Genomic DNA, 22,694 nt, shown 5'->3' with positions numbered 1-22,694 from the left:
TACAGGTCCATCAAAGCTGGGACCAAGAGACTGAAACGGCTTCCATCTCTAGGCCATCAGACTATTAAAAAGTCCCCCCAGCCAAACCCTCCCCTAACCCGGATGACGTTGGGCCAATTGTGTACCGCTCTATGGGAATCTCGTGACGGCCGGTTGTGACACAGCCTGGGATCAAACCCCAGGTTGTAGAGACGCCACAACACTGCGATGCAGTTCCTTAGACCGCTGCAGTACTCGGGAGGCTCTGTTAACATACCGTTTTACCCACGTTATATGTATATAACATATTCTAGTCATTGCTCATCCTATATACACTACCGTTCAAAAGTTTGGGGTCACTTAGAAATGTCCTTGTTTGTGAAAGCACATTTTTTGTTCATTAAAATATTTAATTGGTCAGAAATACAGTGTAGATATTGTTAATGTTGTAAATGACTATTGAAGCTGGAAACAACTGATTTTTAATGGAAAATCTACATATGCGTACAGAGGCCGTTGTGTTAGCTAATCCAAGTTTATCATTTGAAAAGGGCTAATTGATCATTATAAACCGTTTTGCAATTGTTAGCACAGCTGAAAACTGTTGTTCTGAATAAAGAAGCAATAAAACTAGCCTTCTTTAGACTAGATGAGTATCTGGAGCATCAGCATTTTTGTGGGTTCGATTACAGACTCAAAATGGCCAGAAACAAATAACTTTCTTCTGAAACTTGTCACTCTATTCTTGTTCTGAGAAAGGAAGGCTATTCCATGCAAGAAATTGGCAAGAAACTAAAGATCTCGTGCAACGCTGTGTACTACTCCCTTCACAGAACAGCGCAAACTGGCTCTAACCAGAATAGAAAGATGAGTGGGAGGCCTCGGTGCACAACTAAGTAAGAGGACAAGTACATTAGTGTGTCAAGTTTGAAAATCAGTCACCTCACAAGTCCTCAACTGGCAGCTTCATTAAATAGTACCCGCAAAACACCAGTCTCAACATCAACAGTGAGGAGGCGACTCCGGGATGCTGGCCTTCTAGGCAGAGTTGCAAAGAAAAAGTCATATCTCAGACTGGCCAATAAAAAGAAAAGATTAAGATGGACAAAAGAACAAACACTGGACAGAGGAAGATTGGAAAACAAGTGTTATAGACAGACAAATCTAAGTTTGAGGTGTTCTGATCACAAAGAAGAACATTCGTAAGGAAGGCTATCACTCCATTTTGCAATGCCATACCCTGTGGACGGCGCTTAATTGGAGCCAATTTCCTCCTACAACAGGACAATGACCCAAAGAGCAGCTCCAAACTACGCAATAACTATTTAGGGAATAAGCAGTCAGCTGGTATTCTGTCTATAATGGAGTGGCCAGCACAGTCACCGGATCTCAACCCTATTGAGCTGTTGTGGGAGCAGCTTGACCGTATGGTACGCAAAAAGTGCCCATCAAGCCAATCCAAGATGTGGGAGGTGCTTCAAAAGTGGGAGGGTCAAATCTCTTCGATTACCTCAACAAATTGACAACTAGAATGCCAAAGGTCTGCAAGGCTGTAATTGCTGCAAATGGAGGATTCTTTGACGAAAGCAAAGTTTGAAGGAAACAATTATTATTTAAATTAAAAATCATTATTTTTAACCTTGTAAATATCTTGACTATATTTCCTATTAATTTTTGCAACTAATTTCATCTATGTTTTCATGGAAAACAAGGACATTTCTAAGAGACCCCAGACTAAGAGAACGGTAGTGTAACTATTGTGGTTACAAATCGTCTTGCAAAGCTTTTTAGCCTGAAGTAAAAGTATTTGGTATTAAATATACTTAAGTATCTAAAGTAAATGTAATTACAAAAAGTAAATGTATAAATCATTTCAAATTCCTTATATTAAGCAAACCAGACAGCACGATTTTCTTGTTTTTAAAATTTACAGGATAGCCAGGGGCACACTCCAACATAATTTACAAACAAAGCATTTGTGTTTATTGATTCCGCCAGATCAGATGAAGTAGGGATGACAAGGGATTTTCTCTAAGTGCGTGAATTAGACAATTTTCCTTCAAAATGTAATGACTACTTAAAATGTTGCTTCTAGTGCCGACCGTGCAGTAACATCTAACAAGTAATCTAACAATTTCACAACAACTACCTTACACGTGTAAAGGATTGAATAAGAATATGTACATATAAATATATGGATGAGCGATGGCCGAACGGCATAGGCAAGATGCAGTAGATGGTATAGAGTACAGTATATACATATGATATGAGTAATGTATGGTATGTAAACATTATATAAAGTGGTATTGTTTAAAGTGACTAGTGATGCATCCATTACATCCATTTTTTAATTATTAAAGTGGATAGAGATTTGAGTCAGTATGTTGGCAGCAGCCACTCAATGTTAGTGATGGCTGTTAAACAGTCTGATGGCCTTGAGATAGAAGCTGTCTCTTGGTCCCAGCTTTGATGCACCTGTACTGACCTCACCTTCTGGATGATAGCGGGGGGAAACGGCAGTGGGTCGGGTGGTTGTTGTCCTTGATGATCTTTATGGTCTTCATGTGACATAGGGTGGTGTAGGTGTCCTGGAGGGAAGGTAGTTTGCCCCCGGTGATGCGTTGTGCAGACCTGACTACCATCTGGAGAGCTTTACGGTTGTGGGCGGAGTAGTTGCCGTACCAGGCGGTGATACAGCCCGACAGGATGCTCTCGATTGTGCACTTGTAAAAGTTTGTGAGTGTTTTTGGTGACAAGCCAAATTTCTTCACCACGCGGTCTATGTGGGTGGACCATTTCAGTTTGTCCGTGATGTGTACACCGAGGAACTTAAAAAAAAAAACTTTCCACCTTCTCCGCTAATTGTCCCGTTGATGTGGATAGGGGGGTGTTCCCTCTGCTGTTTCCTGAAGTTCACGATCATCTCCTTAGTTTTGTTGACGTTGAGGATGAGGTTATTTCCCTGACACCCCACTCCGAGGGTGCTCACCTCCTCCCTGTAGGCCGTCTCGTCGATGTTGGTAATCAAGCCTACCACTGTAGTGTCGTCTGCAAACTTGATGATTGGAGGTTGGAGGCGTGCATGGCCACACAGTCATGGGTGAACAGGGAGTACAGGAGAGGGCTGAGAATGCACCCTTGTGGGGCCCCAGTGTTGAGGATCAGTGGGGTGGAGATGTTGTTTCCTACCCTCACCACCTGGGGCGGCCCATCAGAAAGTACAGGACCCAGTTGCACAGGGCGAGACCCAGGGTCTCGAGCTTGATGACGAGTTTGGAGGGTACTATGGTGTTAAATTCTGAGCTGTAATCGATGAACAGCATTCTTACATAGGTATTTCTCTTGTCCAGATGGGTTAGGACAGTGTGATTATGATTGCGTCATCTGTGGACCTATTGGGGCGGTAAGCAAATTGGAGTGGGTCTAGGGTGTCAGGTAGGGGGAGGTGATATGATCCTTGACTCGTCTCTCCAAGCACTTCATGATGACGGAACTGAGTGCTACAGGGCGATAGTCGTTTAGCTCAGTTACCTTAGCTTTCTTGGGAACAGGAACAGTGGTGGACCTCTTGAAGCATGTGGGAACAGCAGACTGGTATAGGGATTGATTTGAATATGTCCATAAATACGCCAGGCAGCTGGTCTACGCATGCTCCGAGGACACGGCTAGGGATGCCGTCTGGGCCTGCAGCCTTGCGAGGGCTAACACGTTTAAATGTTTTACTCATGTTGGCTGTGGTGAAGGAGAGCCCACAGGTTTTTGGGAGCGGCCGTGTCAGTGGCACTGTATTGTCCTCAAAGCGAGCAAAGAAGTTGTTTAGTTTGTCTGGGAGCAAGACGTCGGTGTCCACGACGGGGCTGGTTTTCTCTTTGTAATCCGTGATTGACTGTAGACCCTGCCACATACGTCGTGTCTGAGCCGTTGAATTGCGACTCTACTTTGTCTCTATACTGATGCTTAGCTTGTTTGATTGCCTGTTTGTATTCGGTCAGGTTTCCGGTCGCCTTGCCCTGATTAAAAGCAGTGGTTCGCGCTTTCAGTTTTGCGCGAATGCTGCCATCAATCCACGGTTTCTGGTTGGGGAATGTTTTAATAGTCACCATGGGTACAACATCACCGATGCACTTGCTAATAAGCTCGCTCACCGAATCAGCATATACATCAATGTTGTTGTCTGAGGCTATCCAGAACATATCCCAGTCCACGAGATCAAAGCAATCTTGAAGTGTGGAATCAGATTGGTCGGACCAGTGTTGAACAGACCTGAGCATGGGCGTTTCCTGTTTTAGTTTCTGTCTATAGGCTGGGAGCAACAAAATGGAGTCGTGGTCAAAAGGAGTGCGAGGGAGGGCTTTGCATACGTCGCGGGAAGTTAGAATAGCAATGATCCCAGACTTTTGCCAGCCCGGGTCGCGCATTCGATATGCTGATAAAATTTAGGGAGCCTTGTTTTCAGATTAGCCTTGTTAAAATCCCCAGCTACAATAAATGCAGCCTCAGGATGTGGTTTCCAGTTTACATAGAGTCCAATGAAGTTCTTTCAGGGCCATCGAGGTGTCTGCTTGAGGGGGTATTACACGGCTGTGAATATATCAAAGAGAATTCTCTTGGTAGATAATGCGGTCGGCATTTGATTGTTAGGAATTCTAGGTCAGGTGAACAAAAGGACTGAGTTCCTGTATGTTGTTATGATCACACCACGACTTGTTAATCATAAGGCATACCCCCCCTTCCCTTCTTACCAGAGAGATGTTTGTTTCTGTCGGCGCGATGCAGGAAGAAACCAGGTGGCTGTACCAACTCCGACAGCGTGTCTCGAGTGAGCCATGTTTCTGTGAAACAAAGAACGTTAGGTCTCAAATGTTTCTCTGGAAGGCAACCTTTGCTCAAATTTCGTCCACTTGGTTGTCAAGAGACTGAACATTGGCGAGTAGTATACTCATGAGCGATGTGCCCGTCTACGGAGCCTGACCAGAACCCCGCTCCATCTGCCCCCTTCTGCGGCGCCATTGATTTGGGTCACCTATTGGGATCCGATCCATTGTCCTGGGTGGTGGTCCAAACAGAGGATCCGCTTCGGGAAAGTTGTATTCCTGGTCGTAATGTTGGTAAGTTGACGTTGCTCTTACATCCAATAATTCTTTCCGGCTGTATGTATTAAGACTTAAGATTTCCTTGGGTAACAGTGTACGAAAAAATACATTAAAAAAATAAAAATACTGCATAGTTTCCTAAGAACGCAAACACTTTTGGGTGTCAGGGAAAATGTATAGTAGAAAGTACATTATTTTCTTTAGGAATGTAGTGAAGTAAAAGTACTTAAAAATATAAATAGTGAAGTACAGATACCCCATGACTTAAGTGCTTTTCACCACTGCCAGCCTGCTAACGTTACTGCATGAGTCAGCCAGTTGCTAGCAACACCTAGCTTACAGCTACATTAAAGTAAACCAAGGTTTTTCAAATACATCATCTAACCGGTTATCAAAATAATGTTACCAATATATGCCAACTATCACAGTGGACATAGCTAAGTAGTAAGTCAGAGAACACAAAACTAGCCTAGCACAGACAGGAACCCATTGAACACAATAAAAAGCCAGCGGATATAAAATAGAGAGAGCAGAGTCTTGCCGATTGACGGCCGAGTTAGCTACCAAAGAAGAGCCAAGAAAAGGCATTTCAGAGTGAGAGGCTGTTTCACCAGCCTAGGGAGAGTCCGCTAATCCAATAGCGATATACTGAGGTAAATCCAATGTAGATAGATTCCAGAGGCGGCATTGGGCAAAGGAGACGAGTGGAAGAATCAACAATAAGACTGCGATCAGAGTAAGGCTCCAGCAGATAGAAATGATCACAATACCAGTGAGTCAGCTACTGTAGCACACTACTACTAAGCCAAGTTTGATAAGCTCTGGTAACCTACTTTGCGGAGAACTGGTCAAAAAAGTTGACCAAACAAATTGGAGAATGGAAGATACAAAGAAGAGACAAGGTACTAAACAACTAGAGCAGGAATGATTTTCCACTTTCCTTTTGAGCCAGAGGCAAGCCTGCTGGTAATGCAGGAGAGGTCAGAGCTGCCTAGACTGGAGCAGCCGAGCAGAATCACACTGCCCCCACATGTGGGGAATCTGATTGGTTGTATACGTCACACCTCACGATTGAAGGATTGTAGCTCACCACTGCCAACACTCGTATGCATGGGTAGTCGCTAACATTAGCCAGCTCGAGCTAGCTAACGCAGAGTAAATTCTCCATATGACATTGAGAAATAGTGCATTGTGGGTAGTTTAGAAGATATCCAGAAGTTAATTGATATAAAATAAAAATCATGTTTGTAGTTATAGGTAATCAGAATGTGACAACTCAGTTAAAGTCTTTGACCACAGTGTGCTACTTTGGTGAGTAAAAACGCATGCTTCATATCCTTTAAATTGAAGTGTTGGGGAAGCTACTCTGAAAATATAGTTAAAGCTACCAATTACTATACACTACATGTTAAGCTAAACTAAAGCTACCCTTCAGAAAAATATAGTTTACTTAACTACTTTTTCAAAGTAACTTTAGATAACTACTTTGTGATACATACATTATAATTTCTGCATCTGAAACATCACACTACACATTGCAAGAACAGGTCACTCTGGAGTCAGATGTTATCAGAATGTGTAATTTAGCCTATTAAACACAAAAAGTATGTTGTTTCAAGGGAGAATGAGGCAATTGCTTACTTTTTTTGTTGTTGCAAAAACAGTAGTGTGTAGTTCCAGTAGTTAGCTACACCACTTCATAGCAAAAAAAAGTTATTACATTCTGAAAAGACCTCTCCATCACGGTCTCCCCCTCCCAGAGTGCAAAGAATCCTGGCTTGACCCTGGACAACATCCTGTCGTTCTCTGCAAACATCAAAACAGTGACTCGTTCCTGCAGGTTCATGCTCTACAACAAACTTTTCTCACACAGGAAGCTGCGCAGGCCCTAATCCAGACACTCGTCATATTCCGTCTGGACTACCGCAACTCTGTTGGCTGGGCTCCGTGCTTCTGCCATCGAACCCCTGCAACTTATCCACAACATCGCAGCCCATCTGGTGTTCAATCTTCCCAAGTTCTCCCATGTCTCCCCGCTCCTCCGTACACTCAATTGGTTTCTAGTCGAAGCTCACATCCACTACAAGACCATAGTGCTTGCCTACGGAGCCTAAGGAGAACTGCCCCTCCCTTACTTTCAGGTTATACTGAAATTTACACCTGGACCAGAGCACTTCATTCCACCACCTCTGGTCTCTTGACTGCAAAATGTAATTCAATTACTAGTTGAACTACATGTAGTTCACTACTCCCCAACACTGCTGGTTTGGAAAGTTGCCTCACAAGAATTGTATCATACTTTCCCTACTGATTTGATCAGATTTTATTGGGCATCATATCATGTAGCAGGCGATAACTATGTAAATCATTAGTGCTCTATTGATAAATACTTGCCTGACAAATGTACAGTACTTCCTTATACTTTAAGTGATAGACCTCTGGCCCAACCAATCGACTGACTGTTTCAAACAAAGGACTGCACGCCAACTGCCCCATCTAAATCGATAAACAAGTTCCAGACAGACATGGTAAAAGACACTACAATGAGTGATTAGAAGGTACAAGGGCGCACTCGATCTACTGTGACCGGTCCATTTGATGAAGCCCACAAATGGACTTGGCTTTAAATTGTCTTGGATGTGTGATGTTCTGGAGGCACAGCCTCACTCTACAAGTGCTGCTTTTAGTCTAATTAAATGACTATTTTCACCCTCTCTCACACACACACACACACACACTCTCTCCCGCTCTTCTTTCTAATTGATGGACACCCTGTAATGGAATCCAGGCAGAAGCCAGACAATACTCACCTGTCTTTTGTTACAAAGCTTGAAGGGCTTTACAAGAATCAATAATGTCCTGGAATACCATTCCTAAGGAGCTAAACGATAGATTGCTTTGTTTCTTAGCAATCCTAGCTTATCCCTACCACAGGGATTTTATCTATGATCCCTCACCTGAATCCCTGATCTGGTTGTGCTCTCTTGACAACTCCTATGGCATGACAATAACAACTGGGACTCAGGATACCTCATCACATGTTGTATTTTAAAAATGCATACTGTACAATAAATATTGTATTTTATACTGTCAAAATACATGCTGTACATACTGTATTTTCCCCCTCTTTTAGGATTTATTTCTAACTCCTTGTCCCTAGAGTTGCACTAAGTTACGGTCAGGAACATACAGTATACACATCACTCCTTCAGGATATTTGTCTGTTCAGTAAGGGGGTAAACAAAGCTCTTAGTTAATCTTGTTTCCTGATCATGTTCCTTGTCAGGTGGCATGTGTGTTTACCCTCAGAGAAACCTTTGCCTTCACGATGTTGTCTTTCAGCACCTGACCTCTCCCAGAATGAGAGATCCCGAGGCAACACTAATACTGCTGCTGCTCTACCTCGGAACAGCAGGGACTCACCTTGAAATACCATGGAATTTCAGCAGTAGGCTATTGGAATGGAACTGGATAATATGCAACGAACTTTGCATTCACCTCAGAGTTGTTCGTTTTCCAAAGATGAGGATAAGGCGTCAAACTAGACTGGATGGAACAACTCCAAAGTAATACGAGACATTATATACAATGTGTCCTGCAAACACCATCATGCCAAACTGAACAATCTGCATTTATGGTGCACTTTAAGTGCATGCTAATTTCCCAATCAGAAATTGCTGCATGTTGCATCAAACTAGGCCATGAACTAAAAAGTAATGAGTTTAGCCAAATGCTTTATTGTCCCAGATGATAGGATGTGGAGACGAGGGTAAATACGAACGGCTCTTTACCTGAATTCGGCGTGTGTGTGTGACTCATGTGACTTTGAGGGTTAGAGCCGTCACTGTTGAGCTAAGCGTTCTAATGTACACTGTACGGTGTCATGGATGAGGGGGTCCCCTGTCCCTTAGTTGAGCCACAACAACAACGATGTAGAACACACACTTTCTAAGACTATGCGTTCTGCAGCTACCATAACCTCTCTCTGCCCTGGATCCCATCTTGCACTGTCAGGCGTTTCTGTTGTTGTTGTTGTTGTTAAGGTGCCTGTGTGAACACTGCAACCCAATAGGGGAGAGGAAATCAAAGCCACTGAATGTCTTCACTCACTCACACAAACCACAACATAAGGCCTTTAATTCACCCCCCCCGGGTAAGGAGCCGCAGAGACCCACAGAATAAAAGCTAACTATACCTAGGCTATACATGTATTGCTAGTTTGATTTTTGAAGTGCTGTCAGATTGTTATGAAATGCACTATAGAAATGTAATAAATGATTATTATTAAAGGCTGAAGGAGTTTATGTACTCTTTGATTCAGTCAGGTAGAGTCCGTGATTCACCCGTGAGCTGTTGCTAAGAGATTACCTCGTCTGTGAGAATCAGAGAATGTCAACGGAGGAAAAAGTTACTTGGGATGATAATGATTTTGTCCCAATTATCTTGTGACGACCCTCCCACTCTGTCTGCCGTATTCTGTCTGTTCTTGTTTCCTTATTAGGATGCCGGTGGGTGGAGTTGGGAGGGTCGTCAGCTTCATGGGAAACACCTGGGCCATGTGTCTCCCAGGATAAATAGACCTCTTCCACATTCATGGAGGAGACTCTCTCCATGCAGACACCTTTGTAGATTGTGTTGTGGTTCTTGGTGGCCTTTTGTTTGTTTGCTTTGGCACCTTTCAACACCCTGCATTATCACATTCATGCATGCAAAACATTCACTTACACTACTGATTACACACACCATGGTATATTTTCCTTAGTTGCTTTAGTTAATAAATATATATTTTGTTACTCCTTATCTCCACGTTGTCTCCCTTTGTTACGGGCTTTGAGCCGGTTCGTGACAAGTGGGGGCTCATCCGGGATCTTTGAACTATTGGTTTGGGAGACCGTGGAGGTATGTGTTTGGTTTGCATATTGAGTTTGATAGGCCCAGTATTGGTTGCCTTTGTTGTTTGGTTTGTGTGCTGCGTTGGAGAGAGAATGGTTAGTTTCCAGGCCCTGCCTAGCCTGGAAACTCTTGTTCTACTTTCTGTTGGGAAGTCAGTCTGAGGAGGTGAGTAAATCGGCTGTGTACCTCAGGAGATTTGTGTAGGGTAGTGGAACTTGCTACCCGGAGCTATAGCCTTTTTCCCCTGATAGGCTTAGCGACGTGTTTAAATTTTGGACATGTTGGGCATGGTTAAATGTTTGTTATTTTTGTGTGGTGTCTGTGGACTGAGCAGTTGTCTCGGGGGCACATCCGTGGCTTGGTGGAATTTGCCAGCATGCTGGGGAGTTCTATTTCCTTGCCAGCGGGCTACAGTGCGTAAATACCCACCGCAAATCTGCACGAAGACTAGGGTTGAGTTATTGTAGGTTTTGGGGAAGCTCCGTATCTCATCTCTCTTCTGTGGTGCTCAGGGTGATTGTCATTTCTCTGGTTGTGGTCTGATGTGCTCAGCAGAGGGGTTGAGCAAGATTATTTACTTATGACTATGGTGTCTCATGTATACAAGTTCATTCGCTTTCCATCAGAGGACCTGTTAGAATTATGTACTAAAGAACAGCTGTTGAAGATCGCTGAACACTACAAGGTTAAATGATTGAAATTAGTGAAATTCTGTTTCGTTGGCAGTGACTATGAATCGTTGGAAGTGACTATGAATCGTTGGGAGTTGTAAAAATTAAGAAGGACCCTGATGTTCTTTTCGTTGGAGTTTGTAGCTGTTGGTCTTTTGTGCCATGTTTCTGAATGTTTACGTGACTGACCATTGTTTCGGGTTGTCATGTTCTATCTTTCCTGTCTGTTCCCTCCTGGTCTTGTGTTCTTCCCTCTTAAATATTGCTTCCTATGCACAAAGGTTGCTGAGGTCTGGGGAGGAGGTTGGTTGGTGCAGGTGGAGGTGTGAACACATAACCCCTCATAATGTTTGTTCCCTCCTGGTCGTGTTCTTCTTTCCTCTTAAATATTGCTTCCTATGCACAAAGGTTGCTGAGGTCTGGGGAGGAGGTTGGTTGGTGCAGGTGGAGGTGTGAACACATAACCCCTCATAATGTCTGTTCCCTCCTGGTCGTGTTCTTCTTTCCTCTTAAATATTGCTTCCTATGCACAAAGGTTGCTGAGGTCTGGGGAGGAGGTTGGTTGGTGCAGGTGGAGGTGTGAACACATAACCCCTCATAATGTCTGTTCCCTCCTGGTCGTGTTCTTCTTTCCTCTTAAATATTGCTTCCTATGCACAAAGGTTGCTGAGGTCTGGGGAGGAGGTTGGTTGGTGGAGGTGTGAACACATAACCCCTCGTCAATTTGGGACGCAGAGGCTGTGTCAATTTGGGACGCAGAGGCTGTGTCAATTTGGGACGCAGAGGCTGTGTCAATTTGGGACGCAGAGGCTGTGTCAATTTGGGACGCAGAGGCTGTGTCAATTTGGGACGCAGAGGCTGTGTCAATTTGGGACGCAGAGGCTGTGTCAATTTGGGACGCAGAGGCTGTGTCAATTTGGGACGCAGAGGCTGTGTCAATTTGGGACGCAGAGGCTGTGTCAATTTGGGACGCAGAGGCTGTGTCAATTTGGGACGCAGAGGCTGTGTCAATTTGGGACGCAGAGGCTGTGTCAATTTGGGACGCAGAGGCTGTGTCAATTTGGGACGCAGAGGCTGTGTCAATTTGGGACGCAGAGGCTGTGTCAATTTGGGACGCAGAGGCTGTGTCAATTTGGGACGCAGAGGCTGTGTCAATTTGGGACGCAGAGGCTGTGTCAATTTGGGACGCAGAGGCTGTGTCAATTTGGGACGCAGAGGCTGTGTCAATTTGGGACGCAGAGGCTGTGTCAATTTGGGACGCAGAGGCTGTGTCAATTTGGGACGCAGAGGCTGTGTCAATTTGGGACGCAGAGGCTGTGTCAATTTGGGACGCAGAGGCTGTGTCAATTTGGGACGCAGAGGCTGTGTCAATTTGGGACGCAGAGGCTGTGTCAATTTGGGACGCAGAGGCTGGTATGATGTTCCGGGGTCCTTGTTGGTCCCCGGTTTTATGGGGGGGAATGTGACGACCCTCCCACTCTGTCTGCCGTATTCTGTCTGTTCTTGTTTCCTTATTAGGATGCCGGTGGGTGGAGTTGGGAGGGTCGTCAGCTTCATGGGAAACACCTGGGCCATGTGTCTCCCAGGATAAATAGACCTCTTCCACATTCATGGAGGAGACTCTCTCCATGCAGACACCTTTGTAGATTGTGTTGTGGTTCTTGGTGGCCTTTTGTTTGTTTGCTTTGGCACCTTTCAACACCCTGCATTATCACATTCATGCATGCAAAACATTCACTTACACTACTGATTACTGATTACACACACCATTGTATATTTTCCTTAGTTGCTTTAGTTAATAAATATATATTTTGTTACTCCTTATCTCCACGTTGTCTCCCTTTGTTACGGGCTTTGAGCCGGTTCGTGACAATCTCAAGAGGTCCAAAGTGACAATGTGTTCACAGAGCCAAAAATAGGGCAGGTGGACCTTTTCGTTTCCAAAACACTACCTTTCATAAGGTTGTTATGTCCCAAACAGTAGGATGGAAAAAAACAAGTTACCTCAGTTCCTCAGGAACAAGCTGACAAAGGCCCTCACATCTCTCACTCGTCATATGACCGCAAGGCTCAAAACATGTTTGTCTTTCTATGCTGTGTTCTGGTGGCTTTATGTTCTGTAAATGGCCAATTGAAGGTATAAAATAAATGTACCACGTGTGCGTATTCTAACGCATTTATAGAATACCACTGAGTTTATTTTAAACTCTTATATAACATTCACATAGGTGACAATCATTGTGCAGTGGTTGTATGGAAAGCAAGGCAATAAAATGCTTATGGCATGTCTGGGTGGCATGTAGCCTACTGTTATCTGTTTGTAAAGAAGCAGACACATCCATTAATTTTGTCACGTGGGGGCCAACAGACAGGGTTAACATGAGGGGTCCTACAGCGACCATGAATCAAAGAATGTGTGCATCCCAAATGGCACCCGATTCCCTATATATAGTGCACTACTTTTGACCAGGGCCCATATGGCTATGTAGGGAATAGGGTGCCATTTGGGATGCAGACGAGGTCTCAAACTGTCTGGTGATACAGATCTATCATCTCACCCACTGCTTATTTCAGGTGGAACATGGTAGGCTATAATAATGATACATTATTCAAGTTTGTGGTCGTTTCCCAAATCTGGCGTGCCTACTAAACTGCATACTGTTTACTAATTGTACTATTTTAGCACACGGTTTATCAGTGGAGGCTGGTGGGAGGAGCTATAGGAGTACGGCTCATTGTAATGGCTGGAGTTGAATAAATGGAACAGTCAAACATGTGGTTTCCATATGGTTGATGTGTTTGATACCGTTCCATTGATTCCATTCCAGCCATTACAATGAGCCCGTCCTCCTATAGCTCCTCCCACCAGCCTCCACTGCGGTTAAGTAAAAAGTATGCTGTATGGGCTCAGCCAAAAACATACTATTTTGGGTGCGTTCAAGACAACTGGGAATTTGGACACAAAATGAGCTCAGACTGGGGAAAAAAATTAATGTCAGTGATCTTCAGATCAGAGCTCTAGGATGATTCTCGAGTTTGAGTTGTAATTCCAAGTTGGATGACCATCCAAAAGATTTTTCCTAGTCGAAGCACGTTCTCAATAGAACTTGGATCAAACAAATGAACACAATATTATTTAAAAAAGGGCAGTGCAGTCCAAAACTTGGATTTGACATATTTCATTTTTTTGTTTTGTTGCTGAAATGAGTTTAACATCCTGGCATTTAAAGCGTACTTTATTTTTGAAAATTTACATACTGAGAATGAGTCATGTGCAAATGCGTTGATTTTTGGAGCACATCCCCATTTCTAATTGATCAAAACCGGAATGAGTATGACATACAGGCTCCTGAGTGGCGCAGTGGTCTAAGGAACTTACATCTGTAACAGAGACATCACTACAGACCCTGGTTCGATTCCAGGCTGTCACAATCGGTCGTGACTGGGAGTCCCATAGGGCGGCGCACAATTGGCCCAGCGTCGTCCGGGTTAGGGTTTGGCTGTCATTGTAAATAAGAATGTTATTTTCTTTATATATATATTTTTTTATTTACCCCTTTTTCTCCCCAATTTCGTGGTATCCAATTGTTAGTAGCTACTGTTTTGTCTCATCGCTACAACTCCCGTACGGGCTCGGGAGAGACGAAGGTTGAAAGTGGTTGGCCCGCCACAGGAGTCGCTGGTGCGCTGGTGCGCGATATTCCTACCAGCCAAACCCTCCCTAACCCGGACGACGCTAGGCCAATTGTGCGTCGCCCCACGGACCTCCCGGTCGCGGCCGGTTACGAGCCTGGGCGCGAACCCAGAGTCTCTGGTGGCACAGCTGGCGCTGCAGTACAGCGCCCTTAACCACTGCGCCACCCGGGAGGCAAGAATTTGTTCTTAATGGACTTGCATACTCAAACGGCCGACTATTTAGGATGCCAGTATGGGTATTCAGACACAACCACTCTGAAAGTTCATGAACAGAGGAGCTGGTGGGTGTCTAGTGTGTAACTAACGACCCAGGGCTTTAAAAAGGCCTCATTCCATTTTTCCAAAGATCCTCTCAAGAGACTCTGAAATATCTTTGTGCAGCTCTTCATGTTGCAGTGTGAGCTATGCAGTTGGCTAATTCAGTACCCTTTCATTGTGCTTGAGATATGCGAAAACTAATCGTAACCAGTGTGCCATCGGATGATAATAAAATTGAGGAGCATGGCACATTCTCACTAAAACATTCCCCATTGTGTGTAAAATGTGAGAGAGTGTGCTAGGGACACTACTTAAATGTGAACATAAGCACACATTTAAAAAAGGGGGACTGTGCAGAAATCACTGCCATTTCTTGGTTACAAAAATTCTAAAAGTTGGTCTAATTTCAGTTTGTATTGTGTGGAGAATTATTGTACCATCTAAACCGATGTGAAATACTGTATATTTTCCATATTGCTGTGCGATATGGCCAAAATATCATATCCCATTTTGAAATTATTATTCTATATATTTTTTTAAATAAATAAGGACGTTATGGATGGTATTTTTTTAAAATAATAAAAGTAGTGCGTGACGCTAAGGTGGCAACACATACAGTTGAAGTCGGAAGTTTACATACACTTAGGTTGGAGTCATTAACTCATTTTTCAACCACTCCACAAATTTCTTGTAAACAAACTATAGTTTTGGCAAGTCGGTTAGGACATCTACTTTGTGCATGACAAGTAATTTTTCCAACAATTGTTTACAGACGGATTATTTCACTGTATCACAATTCCAGTGGGTCAGAAGTTTACATACACTAAATTGACTGTGCCTTTAAACAGCTTTGAAATTCCAGAAAATGATGTCATGGCTTTAGAAGCTTCTGATAGGGTAATTGACATCATTTGAGTCAATTGGAGATGTACCTATGGATGTATTTCAAGGCCTACCTTCAAACTCTGTGCCTATTTGCTTGACATGATGTCCAAGACCTCAGAAATAAAATTGTCGACCTCCACTAGTCTGGTTCATCCTTGGGAGAAATTTCCAAACACCTGAAGGTACCACGTTCATCTGTACAAACAATAGTACGCAAGTATAAACACCATGGGACCACACAGCCATCATACCGCTCAGGAAGGAGACGCGTTCTGTCTCCTAGGGATGAACGTACTTTGGTGCGAAAAGTGCAAATCAATCCCAGAACAATAGCAAAGGACATTGTGAAGATGTTGGAGGAGCCTGGTACAAAAGTATCTATATCCACAGTAAAATTAGTCCTATAATCGACATAACCTGAAAGACCGCTCAGCAAGGAAGAAGCCACTGCTCCAAAACCGCCATAAAAAAAGCCAGCCTAAAGTTTGCAACTGCACATTTTAATTGTACCTTTACTTTACCTAGGCAAGTCAGTTAAGAACAGATTCTTATTTTCAATGACGGCCTAGGAACAGTGGGTTAACTGCCTGTTCAGGGGCAGAACGACAGATTTGTACCTTGTTAGCACGGGGATTTGAACTTGCAACCTTCCGGTTACTAGTCCAACGCTCTAACCACTAGGCACATGGGGACAAAGATCATACTTTTTGGAGAAATGTTCTCTGGTCTGATGAAACAAAAATAGAACTGTTTGGTCATAATGACCATCATTATGTTTGGAGGAAAAAAGTGAAGCACGGGGGTGGCAGCATCATGTTGTGCGGGTGCTTTGCTGCAGGAGGGACTGGTGCACTTCACAAAATGGATAGCATCATGATGATGGAAATTTTGTGGATATATTGAAGCAACATCTCAAGACAAGTCAGGAAGTTAAAGCTTGTTCGCAAATGGGTCTTCAAAATGGACAATGACCCCAAGCATACTTCCAAAGTTGTGACAAAATGGCTTAAGGACAACAAAGTCAAGGTATTGGAGTGGCCATCACAAAGCCCTGACCTAAATCCTATAGAACATTTGCGGGTAGAACTGAAAAAGAGTGTGCGAGCAAGGAGGCCTACAAACCTGACTCAGTTACACCAGCTTTGTCAGGAGGAATGGCCCAAAATTCACCCAACTTATTGTGGGAAGCTTGTGGGAGGCTACCGGAAATGTTTGACCAATTTTAAAGGCAATGCTACCAAATACACTCAATAAGTATGTAAACTTCTGACCCACTGGGAATGTGATGAAAGAAATCAAAGCTGAAATAAATCACTACTATTATTCTGACATTTCACACTCTTAAAATAAGGTGGTGATCTTAACTGACCTGAGATGGAACTTTTACTAGGATTAAATGTCAGGAATTGTGAAAAACTGAGTTTAAATGTATTTGGCTAAGGTTTATGTAAACTTCCGACTTCAAATGTACATTCTAAGTGATTTCAATGTGTCTTTCTCCATTCTGTTTGTTTTATACTGTTATATTTCTGCATATATTTAAGATAATTTCCACATAGGACTGCACAATATGGGCAAACAATCTAGGTCTTATTTTTAACCAAATGTTGCACTTGCGATTTGACTAGCGATTTAGAGCCAAACACTGAACTGTTGAACTGCAGTCAGGTCAAGATCCTGTTGAGGACAACGAGCACACGTATGAGCTTCCCCGAGACGGTTTGAATGTTTGTGCAGGAATTAGGTTGTGCAAATCCACTGTTTCTTCAGCTGTCCGGTGGCTGGTCTCAGATCATCCTACAGGTGAAGAAGCCAGATGTGGAGGTCCTGGGCTGTCGTAGTTACAAATGTTCTGCGGTTGTGAAAGTACTGTCAAATTCTCTAAAGTGACTTTGGAGGCAGCTTATGGTAGAGAAATTAACATTCAGTTCTCTGGCAACAGCTCTGATGAACATTCCTGCAGTTAGCATGCCAATTGCACGCTCCCTCAAAACTTGACACATCTGTGACAACATTTTGTTGTCCACATTTTAGAGTGGCCTTTTATTGTACCCAGCATAAGGTGCATCATGTGTAATGATCATGCTGTTTACATCATCTTCTTGAAATGACACACCTGTCAGGTGGCTGGATTATTTTGGCAAAGGAGAAATTCTCACTAACAAGGATGTAAACAAATGTGTGCACAAAAGATGAGGCATTTCTTGGATATTTTATTTCAGCTCATGAAACCAACACTTTCCATTTATATTTTTATTCAGTATACACAAGGCCTTCGGAAAGTATTCAGACCCCTTGACTTTTTCCACATTGTGAGGTTACAGCCTTATTATAAAATGTATTAAATAGTCCCCCCCTTCAATCTACACACAATACCCCATAATGACAAAGCAAAAACAGGTTTTTAGAAATGTTTGCTAAAAATTAAACTGAAATATCATATTTACATGTATTCAGACCCTTTACTCAGTACTTTGAGCACCTTTGGCTTTGATTACAGCCGAGTCTTCTTGGATATGATGCTACAAGCTTTGCACACCTGTATTTGGGAAGTTTCTCCTATTCTTCTCTGCAGATCCTCTCAAGTACTGTCAGGTTGGATGGGGAGAGTGTTGTCTCACAGTTATTTTCAGGTATCTCCAGAGATGTAAGATTGGGTTCAGGTCCGGGCTCTGGTTGTGCCACTCAAGGACTTGTCCTGAAGCCACTCCTGCGTTGTCTTGGCTGTGCGCGTCAGGTCGTTGTCCTGATGGAAGGTGAACCTTCATCCCAGTCTGGGGTCCTGAGTGCTCTGCAGCAGGTTTTCATCAAGGATCGCTCTGTACTTTTCTCCGTTCATCTTTGCCTCGATCCTGACTAGCCTCCTAGTCTCTACCGCTGAAAAACATCCACACAGCATGACGCTGCCAGGTTCTCTAGACGTGATGCTTGGCATTCAGGCCAAAGAGTTCAATCTGGGTTTTATCCGACCAGAGAATCTTGTTTCTCATGGTCTGAGAGTCCTTTAGGTGCCTTTTGGCAAACTCCAAGCAGGCTGTCACGTGTCTTTTACTGAAGAGTGGCTTTCGTCTTGCCACTTAACCATAAAGGCCTGATTGGTATAGTGCTGCAGAGATGGTTGTCCTTCTGGAAGGTTCTTCCATCTCCACAGATAAATTCTAGTGCTCTGTCAGAGTGACCATCGGGTTCTTGGTCACCTCATTATTCACAATTAATTCATGATTATCCATAATCATGGTAGCATCCACATTCATGGTGAAATGTTTAGAAACATATAACATTTTTTCTATAAAAGTGACCACAAAGGGGTCATAGTAAATTGTGTAGAAATGTAGGAAATTAGCTTTATGTGCCCAAAGAAATTCTGAGGGAGGACCCTCAGACACCCACCGGGTTCTGTCTCCTCCACTTCTAAAACCAAAGTTGTGCCCCAGGTTTTTAGTGTGTAGGGTTAGATGGTAGGGTATTTGTTTTATTTTCAGGCAAAGTATACACCAGTCTAGGTGGTGGTAATGCAACATTTATTAGATGCCAACCTCCATTAAAATGAATAGAAGAAGCAGCAGTAGTTAGTTGCTAGTTGGAAGCAAGGACAGAGGAGAGCATTTGGTTTAGTTAAATTTTTGTCCTTTAATCCTTGTAATAAATACAACCGGTTAAAATTAGGCTAGAACATTTTTGTTTGGCACTGGTTCTGGCTTTGATGTCTAATTGCATAGATTCCAATGCACAGATTATTATGGGGACAATCGTAAATTAAGAAACGCCTCTACAAATACTTTGAGCAAATTAGGCCATTTCTAAATAATATTATGGAAATAGACCCTAAATACTACAGTCGCAATTCCTGTTAAATCATGGACATATTTGCACTACACGTGTAGACCATACCTACAAAACCTTAGATTATGCAAAGCCGCTGTAACTTTGTTTCCAATTGATTAACTTTAATTCATGCATCATTCTATTTTATATCGGCGGAGGAAAGTACTCTCATTTATCCGTCAACTGACTGGCCGAAAGGCCTCCCCTTTAATAGTCTCTTCGCCCTAGCGGTAAACATTGGGCTCGATCTCCTTGGAGACTATGTAGTGGAGAGTGAACGAAATAGGACTTCAGAACGTGATCATGGCGGCGCCGTTTGGGCGCGACACCTTACCTGAGCAATGGTCTTTCGGTGTCTGCGGAGATGGCAGAGTGTTTTTCGTTCAGTGAGTCGGCGAAATACAAATGTGGTCGTTCTTTCTGCATCTTTAATGAGAGTTCGCTTGTCGAGTGTTTCTTGCCTCTAACAGGTGTTTTTGTCTTTCTGGCAGCGATGAAACGAGCACCACTACTTGGCTCCATCCGCGAACGGGCGAACCTGTCAATTCCGGACATATGATACGGTCAGGTATGCATGTATTCGTCTCTAATGCATTTGACCAGCAGACTATTGGTGCTGTTTACATTGCAGAATAAAACGGTTTGATTTTTGTGCGTTGTTGATATCGCCCAATGAAGCAGAAAACTTTCACAGAAGGCGCCTACTCTCCAAGGTAACGCACCTTATTTCTACTCGCCCATTGCAGATTTACCTCGAGGATGGGAAGAGGGTTTCACGAACGAAGGGGCCGGCTACTTCATAAAGTAAGTGAAAGCAATTGAAGTCGACTTTATTCTGTTGGGCGGTTGTCGTGAGTGGCGAATTACCTGAGTGCAGCACTGCTGTTTAGGATACCCACTTATGTCTCCCTCTAGTCTACTAATTCGTCAACACAGGAGACTTCTTAACTCGAGTAGTGTTTGTGAATTTAAAGGTATAGGGCAACGTTTCCAAACTCGGTCCAGTGGATCCCAAGGGGTGCACGTTTAAAAAAAAAAAAATGTTTTAACCTAGTACTACACAGCACACAGCTGATTTTAAAATAACGAAATCAAGATTTGATTATTTGAATCAGCTGTGTAGTGCTAGGACAAAAACCAAAACGTGCACAAAACGCCGGTATGGGGCTTTCCCCATAACCAGCTAATGACCCCACCAGGGACTGTATTGGTAGCCTAGCCTACTTGTTGGATAACAGGCCTACTACGTTTTGTCTTTATTGGATTGCAGGCCATGCCTCTGTGATACTGCTGACAGAGGTGTGTTCATAGGATCAAAGTCTCCAGTTGCAGTCGTTTTACAACATCCCCATCTCTTCTTAACTAGGTTGTTCATTGAACCCAGTTGAGGCTATTGTTTGACTATTTAAAAAATTGGTTGTTCAATATCACACAAGTTTGTGTATTAGGCTACTGTCCATTATAGATCTACACACTATTTTGATATTTCACATTGATTTACCCCAGCAGGCTTGTCTTGTGCTGTCTGTAGCTAGGTTTCCATCCAATTGGCGACAGATTTTCACTACATGTTGATGTAGTGCACATAAAAATAACATTTCAGGTTAAATTCCCATGTACCAAATAATTCATTGCATACTAAGGCATATTATTTGCTAATGTCTGTGTACAGTTGAATTCTATTTTGACTGTGACTTTGCACTTCCTTTTCCAGTGTTGGTCTCCACTCTTATCCACCAGGCACCTGCAGCTCCTTACCATTATATAATGCTGTGCTAGGATGCCAAATAGCCCTACCGTGACATAGTGTCTGCTGTGGGTGACATAATGTTATTATGCAACTCAGGGATACTGCAGGATCAATACTCTGGGGATCCTGTGGTGAAATTAATGATAGTGAGTGACTTCAGTATAGTTGTCCTTTTTGAGAGCGAGATTCCATCCTTGGAGGCCTGGACCTCATCTATAGCCCTCGTTTGACATCCATAAACCTGTTATGTCAGTATTCGTCCTTGGGAGTTTGTGCTCTTTGTATCCCTTTTGTCTGGCTGTACGAGTGGGAACCTTGTGTAGAAATAACAAGCTGAAGTAATAACATCCTCACAATCCAATATCCTATTCTAATAGGGAGGACTTCTTCCAAAGGTTGTGTTTATAGAACATCTCTAGAGATGTCTGCTCTGGCCAGCACTGCTACTGACTGACTGAGCATGTTTTCATGTTTTTTACAATAGCATAGAGCGCTCTCCAATATAATGTGTTTTTCATTGTCTTTGGATGCTCTCTCAGTTGTCTAAATGATGATCTTCTCCTCCTGTGGTCTGACTGTCCACCTGAAGTTAAGTTATGCCCTTAGAACAGTGCAGTCTGTTTTTATTGTATGTGTGTGTATGCCTTAAATTTTTATGGCTGCAGGGGCAGTATTGAGTAGCTTGGATGAAAAGGTACCCATTGTAAACGGCCAGCTCCTCAGTCTCAGTTGCTAATATATGCATATTATTATTAGTATTGGATAGAAAACACTCCAAAGTTTCCAAAACTGTCAAAATATTGTCTGTGAGTATAACAGAACTGATATTGCAGGCGAAACCCTGAGGAAAATCAAAACAGGAAGTGGCTTCTATTTTGAAAACTCCATGTTCCATAGCCTCCCATTGCTGGATTTAAAGGGATATGAACCAGATTCCTTTTCCTATCGCTTTCTCAAGGTGTCAAAAGTCTTCAGACATAGTTTCAGGTTTTTATTTTGAAAAATGAGCCAGAACGATAACATCGCGTCAAGTGGTCACATGAGTTTTGCCTGCGCAACAGAATTTGGACAGCCATTATTTTCCCCTCTCCTACTGTGAAAGACATTTGCGGTTGATATATTATCAATTATATATTTTGAAAACAACCTGAGGATTGATTATAAAAACATTTGACATGTTTCTGTGGACATTATGGAAACTATTTGGAATTTTCGTCTGTGTTGTCGTGACCACTCTTTCCTGTGGATTTCTGAACATAACACGACAAACAAACAGAGGTATTTTGGATCTAAAAATAATCTTTATAGAACAAAAGGAACATTTGTTGTGTAACTGGGAGTCTCGTGAGTGAAAACATCCGATTAATTTGATTGCTTTTCTGATTTTCGTGACTGAGCTACCTGATGTTAAGTGTACTTAATGTTTTATCTTGCGATCGATAAACTTACACAAACGCTTGGATTGCTTTCGCTGTAAAGCATAATTTCAAAATCTGACACGACAGGTGTATTAACAAAAGGCTAAGCTGTGTTTTCCTATATTGCACTTGTGATTTCATGAATATAAATATTTATAGTAATATTTATTGTATGTAGCGCTATGCTATTCAGCGGTTGTTGATGACACTTATCGGGATTGCAGCC

The 22,694-nt window shown here is 42.9% G+C and overlaps 1 protein-coding gene across 4 annotated transcripts in view; it reads left to right on the top strand.

Annotated features, from left to right (window-relative positions):
* The first annotated feature begins 19,541 nt into the window (after positions 1-19,541).
* The window catches only part of LOC109897714 (pleckstrin homology domain-containing family A member 7), a 201,775-nt gene continuing 198,622 nt past the window's right edge, over positions 19,542-22,694 (top strand). For 2 of the 4 annotated variants that reach the window (XM_020492245.2, XM_031833042.1), the window contains exons 1-3: positions 19,547-19,686; positions 19,792-19,868; positions 20,047-20,104. In XM_020492245.2, coding sequence (XP_020347834.2) covers positions 19,604-19,686; positions 19,792-19,868; positions 20,047-20,104 — 218 coding nt within the window. In that variant the 5' untranslated portion in view covers positions 19,547-19,603. Of the gene's footprint in view, positions 19,687-19,791; positions 19,869-20,046; positions 20,105-22,694 lie in introns of all 4 variants that reach the window. The other 2 variants (XR_004211154.1, XM_031833041.1) reach the window with 2 other exon arrangements.

The sequence above is a fragment of the Oncorhynchus kisutch genome, linkage group LG10 (genome assembly GCF_002021735.2).
Source record: "Oncorhynchus kisutch isolate 150728-3 linkage group LG10, Okis_V2, whole genome shotgun sequence".
In the NCBI taxonomy this organism is placed as follows: domain Eukaryota; kingdom Metazoa; phylum Chordata; class Actinopteri; order Salmoniformes; family Salmonidae; genus Oncorhynchus; species Oncorhynchus kisutch.
The sequence above is the reverse complement of the archived record's forward strand: the minus strand, read 5'-3'. Positions and strand labels throughout refer to the sequence as shown.